General features: G+C 43.0%; 1 protein-coding gene across 1 annotated transcript in view; it reads left to right on the top strand.

Moving 5' to 3' along the window:
* The first annotated feature begins 974 nt into the window (after positions 1-974).
* The window catches only part of egfl6 (EGF-like-domain, multiple 6), a 425,554-nt gene continuing 417,296 nt past the window's right edge, over positions 975-9,232 (top strand). Inside the window, exon 1 of the mRNA XM_041210637.1 lies at positions 975-1,213. Coding sequence (XP_041066571.1) covers positions 1,140-1,213 — 74 coding nt within the window. The 5' untranslated portion in view covers positions 975-1,139. The remainder of the gene's footprint in view (positions 1,214-9,232) is intronic.

The following is a 9,232-nucleotide window of genomic DNA, read 5'->3' as shown; positions in this document are numbered from 1 at the left end:
ATATTAGTCAGATCAAAGCCATTGGATGGGATTTAATGCCCCACCCCGCAGGTTTGGTCTGGGAAGTGGGGGCAGTTTAATCGGGCGGGAAGGCAAGGGGTGGAGAGCCCGTCACCTTGATTTCAGGAACAGGGAAGATTGGGGTTAGATGGGAATGTGGGAATCGAGACACAAGAAGATCAGCCATGATCTTATTGAATGGCAGAGCAGGCTCGAAGGGCTGAATGGTCTCCTCTTGTTGCTATTTCCTATATTCTTATGTTCTTATGTCCTTTTTCCACCCACTACCGCACTTAGTGCAAAGCTAGGATGATTCCTCCCTAAGTTTTAAAAATATGTATAAGACAGTGAAGAAGTTTTCACCATGTAAAGGAAAGGTAAAGCCATGTATGGGGAGCAATGATAAAATGCAGCTAAGAAGGAGACAAACTAAAAATCTACTTGTGCAGAAAAACAAACAAGATCATTGTCCTTTATTTATCTGGGTAAATTAATTTTCTCCTTTCTGCACTCTCATAATTCCACTAAATCAACATTCCTTTGGCTATTATTATAAGGTGCACTCCTCTTGTGCGAAGTCGAGAGAAAAGATTGCCTTGCATTCCTGTCAACATTAATGATAAAGCATTACCAAACTAAGAAGCCTCAACAGAGGCTTTAGCTGGGATTTCTATCGGACTAGGCAGCAGAGTGCACTGTATCAATCAACCCATTATTGTACCTGGGAGGCAGGGCATGGAGCCCTTTGGTTCTGACCCACCTGCCCCTCAGCAATTCATTTTAGCAAGCCGAACTCAGGAATTCATACTGCTGCAGCTTCCCAACCCAATCCTGAGAGCAGAAACGTCACCGAGTGCTTTCCTGAGACTGTCAGGCTGTATCATGTACATAACTACCAGTGAGCAATCAGGGCTGGGTGGGAGGTTGGCAGGGGGTGGGGGGTGCTGGTGGGTGTCGGGGGCAGTGAGAAGCAAGAACAAGAGAGGATCCTTTCAGTGCAATAGTGACACCACCAGAAGCAGAGTGTGTGTGTGTGTGTGTAAGAAAGAGAGAGAGAAAGAGATTGCAGACTTTCCAGCTGGAAGTATTTAGATTCTGCTTACCCAGTGGAGTATTTTATAAAGGGCTTAAAGAGGAAGATGCTGCAGAGTGTGTGGATAAGTCTGTTAGCATTTACAGAGCTTGCTGTCAGCGGAAAATCAGAAAGCAACAGGTAAGAATTTTGCTAACAGAGAAAAGGAAACAAGAATTTAGAAAAGTGATTGTTTTTTTTTTCAAATCACCTGGATTTGCTCATTCAAACCAGAAAGACTGTACCAAAGTTAAAGTAACATTTTGAATTCAAACCTTTCTATTTAATGAGCAATTATGACTTTCTGGAAAAGTTTTATTAATATCTGAGATGCCATATAAAACTAAATGCATACTTTCCAACGTTGATGGATTTCTATTCACCTTATTAAATGTCAATTTTAAATTGCCCAAGAGAGTAAAATGCTAAATAGATAAGGAAAGAATTTCTGCTTTGGACACAACCGGAAAATTATACCCAAAAAGTGCTTGGAATTTTTCTGGTTAGGCAAGGCTATACATTTCCACTAAAATCTTCTGCAAATCTTAAATGTAATATATTCTATAAATCAGCGCAGTCAGGTACTATAACAGGATGTCATTATTTCTGGGGCTTTTTCATTAAAAGGTATTCTTTGATGTATTTTTGGGTGATAATCTGGCGCAGTCTTATTAATACAGCTGAAGATAGGTTTATCATCAAAAATAAGCGTTTATTTAATAAAGGTGTTCAGTCCTCCACCACCCGATTTAAACCCACTGAAAATTATTCTAAAAAACTATACCGAACAATTTAATGGTTTCATTGATTAAGACTAGTCAGTTTTTTAGTCAATTAAATATTGTATTTTATAGGCCACATTTTAAAATGTGGCTGTTTGTGTCTGTAGGACATGCCTCTATAGTGCCCAAATCAGTACAATCAGCAAAACCACCCCATTTCATCCTGTGGGCAAGTCCTGATCTGAGTAAATTGAATTTTGAACCAGCGGAAATAGATTGTGGGAAATATGATCTATGTGACTTTTGGCATAGTTCACTATGTTTTAAATTCCATAATCTGGGATCTGGGTGCAAAATTAATGGAACCAAACAGAAATGCTACTTCGTAATAGTTTGTCTCTTACTATTCCAAAAATTCACCAAGTTCATGACATAAACCATACTGATTTTCTTTACTTGAAGATGAAGTTATTGTTAAGTGGATTCCATGCAATTTTGTATTAGAATATTTGGGATTTATGCTTCTGATCTGAATGAAGGTTGTGGTATTTTGTGTGGTAATGGGTGGAGGTATCTGATGGACACTATCCTGTTTCCATGCATGGGTAGTGTATGTAATTGGCTATGTTGACCTTTATTTCAAGGGATCAGTGCCAATTCTCAACACTTCCACAGCTGTAGGAGCCAAATGCTGTAACAGAATTGATACTCACTCCAGTTTTAATTAAGAGAATTATGGCTGTGCACTGAATAGGACAGAAGTATGAATTTTAGATAAGCATTTTACAGTCTTTTTGCATAGTCAGAGGAAGAGAGAACATTATATCAGCCAATCCCTGATAAGTCAAAGTACATCTTTTACAGTAGAAAATATCCAATGATTTGAATCGCGCTATGTAAAAAAGAGAGCAAAGTGCAGATTCAGTGCTAGAAGAAAAATGATGACTAAAAACTTCAAAAAGCTTTTGGATTCAGATGTGAAAACAAAGCTGTAGTTAGGAGGGTACAACACATTCAAACTAAATGTTGGCCCAGGCATTTAAGTGAGGCAAAAAGAGCGTGGACAAGGGCTATAACAGCTGGGGAATGCGTCTAGGCCAGGGAATTTAGCAGCAGAACCACGTCATAATTTTTTTCTTGCAGTTTCTTCAGGCTGATCAAATTGACAGGCTGACAGGCTGCTGGACAAGGGAACTAATGTGTAGCAGAGAGGAGGGAGAGACCAAGATTTGCAGAATGGAGGCCAAAGGTTTCTTTGAGGGCCCTGGGGAACACTCCTGCTGCAATGAAATATGCACACGGTTGGGGACATGCGCAATGGAGGGAGCATGCAGGAGGACCAGGGGAGGGTTGCAAATGGTATGGCTCACAGTTTGCAGGGAACATACTGCACAAGTCTGTCCATATGGTCTCAAATCTCACTTTAAGTTTATGTTGAGACCCTATTAAAGTGGTTCAGGAGTGCCATTTAAACTACTCATTGTTTGGAAGGCTGGAAATCAGATCGTTCCGGTGCCACTTAAAGGCAGCCAGTGCCGCTTAAAAAGTTGTGCTCTGGTTGTTCCACAGATCCAATATGGTGGCTGGAAGAGGGTGACAAGATACTAGAGTTCTCCAATGCCATGTTGGAGATCCTGGTGTTGGCAGTGTCGAGGCCATGGTGACAAATATTCCTTTAAATTGTGCGAATGTGCAGACACACAGCAAACAGGAATGTACCCTGCAGGGAACAAACAGGCTGTGCGCAATCAACCTTCACTTTAAGTTGCACGCATGCTCCTCAGAGAAGTCCAGGTAGGAGAGGCCCTCTCTGAAGAAGTGCTGTGCATCTCACCTCTTAAGCCGTGCATTCCTCCTCCACCCTGTTCTTCCAGCTTCCCTTTTTTTCTCCTTTCTCCTTTGCTGATACCCCTCCTGCTCCTAGGCCACCCACATTTGGGCTAAACTATTCTGAAAACACCCAAAGGCATTTCAGTGCCAGCAAAAACATCTTCTAAACAGGCAACAAAAATGCCCAGAAGTTAGCCAGAAGCATAATAGGACAAACCAGCAACTCAATCTGTATGTGGTAGGTATGCCCTTTAAATAACTGCTGCCTGTGTGCATCACCAGTTGCCAAAGCGGGTTTATCACATGGTCATCCAGGTCCTGGGTGGACCAATGTAACAAAGGGGGTCCTACAGCAAGTGAAGGACCCTTGTTCAAATATTTTATTGAGCATTTTAAATACAGTGCACACCCTGGATGCCATACAATATGGCAGGTGGTGTATTTCAAGGGCAGAATGAGCATGTGCAGAATATGTTTGGCACTTGAATAACAATTGCAGTGGCAATGAATTTCTAGGCCGATTAAATTATTTACAAACATATGATTGAACTAAAATGTCTTGACAGCCAAGTGTTAACCCACTGTGCTTTTGTTAGCGGTTTCCTTACTCAAGGACACCTTTGAGGTGTGCCACCACTTTGCCATCAGTGGAGCTGGTGGAAGGGCGGAGATGCTGCTGTTTGGACCCTTGAGGTGCTTGTGGCTGGTGACTTCTGAGGGCTTAAGCCTGCCAGCAGGATGTGTTCCACTGAGTCTCGGCTCCTGCTGGAGCAGTCTAAGCCAGCTTGCTTCCTGGTACCAAGGGGTGTATGGATTGACAGGTTGGTGAAGAAGCAGACGTCCTGATACCTGAGACTGGATAACACGTAGCCCTCACATAGTGGCTCTGCTGCTCCCGACAGACCTGTAAGGTGGAATCGGTGGCACATTGCAGTCGCCCATCAATGTGGCTCATCAGTCTTTCGAAGGTGGAGCCCCGATTCTGGATGATAACCAGCGTGGCAAAGGTAACACAGACTTTAGCTGTGAGTGCCCAGCTGCAATGATCATGGAGGTGGCCACATAACTCCAGGGTAGGCTCCAGGGTGTAAGATGACACCACACAAAGTGCAACAAGCTCCTCCATATTTTCAGCCATGAAATGGCAGCACTTTGCTTGACCTTCCTGTAACTTGAATTAATGCTTGTGTTCATCAAGGGGTCCTCTTATCAAGGCTGAGCCCATGAGGCCCAAAACTGGTCCCAAACAAGAGAACTGGGAGATGACCTTGTTCTCCAGATCCCTGGCATCACCATCTGCTCATTCTCACTTGCTGTGGATGCTTGATTAAACTCACACCACAGTGTACCAGTCCCTGTGCTAGCTGGTGCGGGAGAGGAGTGAAATGCTGTCAGTGCATCCTCAGGAAGATTACCCTCCTCTTAGATGTCTTTTGCAGGGACAAGGTGCCAAGAAGGACCTAAAGGAAAAAGGAGAGGAAAGGTTTAGTATAACAAGGCCTACCTGAGTAGCTGACAGCCTTGAAGATGTCAGTTTGTTGAATGTGCGATTTACTGAGATGATTGAAGAGTTCCAATAGACAAACACACCTTCCTCAATGCTCATTGTTTCTGCTCTCTCCCAGTCTGCTGGGTATAAGGTCAGGGTACCCTCATGTGAGTGCACCGGAACAGCATGTTCTTCCTTACTCTGACCTCCACCTCCAGGAACCCCACAAAGTGAGACTGAAAAAATCGGCAGCAGCCCCTGAGTCATTGATGAGATTCACAGCAATAAAACAATGAAATGTGAAAGCAGAGAGTGCAGCCTCCCTGAAAGAGGTACTTACAACTTTAGGTGGGCTCTCCGTTCACTGCACTATCAGCTCAACAGCTCAACAGTCATGTACAAAACATGCTTGGGGGCTAAAGTCACCCACGTTCACACTGGCAACATCAAGCAACACTCAGCAGCCTGAATCTCACTACAGATTAACATCCTGGCTTTTATCTCTTAACACACATATTTAAAGCTCTATGGCAAGTCATCAAATATTTGTGCTTTTCAAACTCATAACTAAACTTGGCTATTTACCAAAAATAGTATTCCAGTTCTGCTGGAATTCTAGCCAGTTTTAAAGGGAACTTTTATTGGAAACTGAAGTGCTTGTCTGTACTGTTCTTCCATCTACATGTATTCCATTAGAGTTGGTTGAAAAATCCAACCTGCCATCAATGAAATCTGTACCATGAATGCAATGTATTTACAAGGACAGGGGTCTATAATGACCAACTCATACTACAGAGATGTCAATGTGCAGAATTTTTGTTCTGAGGTCCCAATCCCGCCTTTGGGATGAAATGCAGGTCAGGAGCCGAGAGCTGACAGAGACAGGAAACCCGAGAGAGATTTTAGACGAGGCCGCCATTTCAATGGTTGACTCTAGAAGCGCTGTCCAGTTGAGGACAGCAGGCAGGCTCCTGAGTCTGGAGGGCCAATGGATGTACCTGACGCTCTGAGGGGGCTGGTACACCATCAGCAGAGGTGGGCGCCAGGGTGGAGAGGAATTGAGGCATCACCAGCTTCTCAGCCTGCCACTGGGGTGTGTCCAGCTGCTAAGCTTTGGCCTCAGCAGAGGACCTGTCTGCCCTCTGGAAAATTCCAGATGACGTGTCATGAGTGCCCTCAGTGGGCACATTATTTGACCTGACTGACTACCTGTCGCTGGCAGGAAGGAGCCTCAATGAAAATAGGCCGGAAGCAGGAATCTGTTGGCAGACCAGCTGGTAATGTGGGAACTGCCTGCACATCCCATCCCCACAACCCTCACATCTTCACACGATGAAAATCCAGCCCATTGTATCTGCTTCCATAATTAACTACCACATGCTGTGGCTAAGGTTAACAATGTAGATATTTTTAAGGAGAAACAAGATATGAACATGAGAGAGAAAGGAATGGAGGATATGTTGATAGAGTTAATTAAAATAAGGTGGGAGGTGGCTGGTAAAGAGCATAGATGTCATATATTTTTCAGGCTGAATAACCCATTTCAGTGCTGTAAATACTGTGTACTAGCAAGTAATGTTCTTATTAAAACTAAAATAAAAATCAGGATTAGCAACACCTTGACAAAGTTGAAGCAGCTGACTTATATCTGCAGCAACTCACACTTGCTGCCATTGCCTAACCAGTCTGGGCACCATAGGCATTCTGGGCGTGGAAGTGACATAACAACAAAAGCAGTGCCTAGAAGGCCATCAGCTTCATTGAGGCATGCAACATCAGTCATTGAGGTCTTCATCAGTACAACTCCATCCAGGAACCTCCTCTTCGCCCGCACCACATAGGATAAAAGTTAGCACAAAGGGAAGTCACAATGTTAAGCGATAGCTGTAGTTGTGGGATACAGTAATGAGGTAAGGTGCACAAACATGTTTGTGTTGTTTCTGCTTGAAGGCCTCCTGTTGTCTGTCTTATATGATTAATACTTGTCATTAACCTCTTCCAGAGAGGATATTGGAGGTGTTATAGATTAGCTGAATGATTGTCTGAGAGAAAAACAAAGGAATTCAAAAGGGGTTATCTATCATGCAGACGGCTAGATGATTGAAAATGGTGCCCTGCCTGATAGCATGCAGGGGTCTGTCTGACCTGTCCAGGTGCCAGAAAGAGGACTTGAGAATTCTGATGATCTGTTCAGGTCCTGGCAATGCTCAATGATTATCCTGTTTTCAGTCCCCATCCTTGAATTACCAAAAGATGTTATTGTGGCTGAAATGGGTGCGCCTGCTCTCTGATCAACCAGCCTGTCACATTGCTCTTACTGATCAGTACAGACATCCTCCAGGTCCTGCAAATAAATGGATCAATGGTTATTCCCGAGACAGTGTGCATTGACAGGCATAATGAGGTAGCTGAACATCACTCACTATCTGGATATTAAGGAATGAAATACCTATTCTGTACTTATGAGAATCCAATCAATAGGGAGAAGTTCTCTTTGTGTGCTTTAGTGTGTCCATGTAGAACTGAATAAACTCAGAGACCAGTCTATCGAGGGCATCTTTGAACTGCCTAATACAGTGATAAACCGTTGATTCACTAATACAAACATATGAAATAGGAGCAGAAGTAGGCCATTTGTCCCCTTGAGCCTACTCTGCCATCCAATAAGATCATGGCTGATCTGTTTGTCTTTCGAGTTTTACATTCCCATGTACCCTCGATAACCTTTGATTCCCTTGCCTAACAAGAATCTATCTCTGCCTTAAAAATATTCAGTGGCCCTGCTTCCACTGCCTTCTGAGGTAGAGGTTTCAAAGTCACACAAACCTCTCAGGGAAAAAATTTCTCCTCATCTCTGTCCTATAAGGGCAACCCCTAATTTTGAAACAGTGTCCCCTAGTTCTGGACTCACCCACAAGAGGAAACATCCTTTCCACATCCACCTTGTCAAGGCCGTTCAGGATCATATATTCAATCAAATCACCCCTCACTCTTCTAAACTCCAGTGGAAACAAGCCCAGTCTGTCCAAACTATCCTTATAGGACAACCCATTCATTCCAGGTATCAATCTAGTAAACCTCCTCTGAACTGTCTCCAACACATTTACATCCTTCCTTAAGTAAAGAGATCAGAACTGTACGTGTATTCGAGATGCAGTCCCACCAACTGAATAGCTGAAGGATAACATCTTACTTTCACGTTCACTTCCTCTCATAAAAAAGGATAGCATTCCAATAGCCTTCTTGATTACTTGCTATTCCTGCATGCTAGCTTTTTGTGACTCATGCACAAGAACACCTAGATCCCTCTGCACCTCTGAATTCTGCAGTCATTCTCCATTTAAGTAATAATCTCCTTTATCATTCTTCCTGTCAAAGTGAACAACTTCATATTTCCCCACATTATACTTCATCTGCCACGTGATTTCCTTCTCACAAAACCATGCTGACACTTGCTGTGTTTTTCTGCAGGCCCAACTCGAACCTCTTTAACAATCGACTCTAACACCTTATCCATGACAGACAGCAAGCTAACTGGCCCACGGTTTTGTGTTTGCTGCCTCCCTCTGTTCTTCAGTAGAGGGGTTATATTTGCTACTTTCCAGCCTGATGGAACCTTTCCGGAATCTAACGAATTTTGGAAAATTAACACAACGCATCCACTACCTCATTAGCCACATCTTTTAAGACCCTAGGATGAAGTCCATCTGGACCCAGAGACTTGTCAGTCCACAGCTCCATCAGTTTGCTCTGTACTGCTTCCTTAGTGATTGCATTTTCATCAAGTTCCTCCCTCCTCTCCACCTCCTGATTTATAGCTATTATTGGAATATTTTTTATATCCTCTATAGCGAAGACAGAAGCAAAATATTTTTTCATTTCATCCACCCTTTCCTTATTATCTACTATTAACTCCACATTCTCACTCTCTAAAAGACCAACTCTCACTTTACCCATTCTTTTCCTGTTTAAATACCTGTAGAAACTCTTGTTATCCATTTTTACATTTCTAGCTAGCTTCCTCTCATATCTAATTTCTTTCCCCGATTAATCTTTCAATCATTCTCTGCCGTTCTTTGTATTCTGACCAATCATTTGACCTGCTAATCATCTTTGACA

Source organism: Carcharodon carcharias, chromosome 18 (assembly GCF_017639515.1).
Source record: "Carcharodon carcharias isolate sCarCar2 chromosome 18, sCarCar2.pri, whole genome shotgun sequence".
Classification (NCBI taxonomy): domain Eukaryota; kingdom Metazoa; phylum Chordata; class Chondrichthyes; order Lamniformes; family Lamnidae; genus Carcharodon; species Carcharodon carcharias.
Note: the sequence above shows the minus strand (reverse complement) of the source record. Positions and strands in the feature narration are given on the sequence as shown.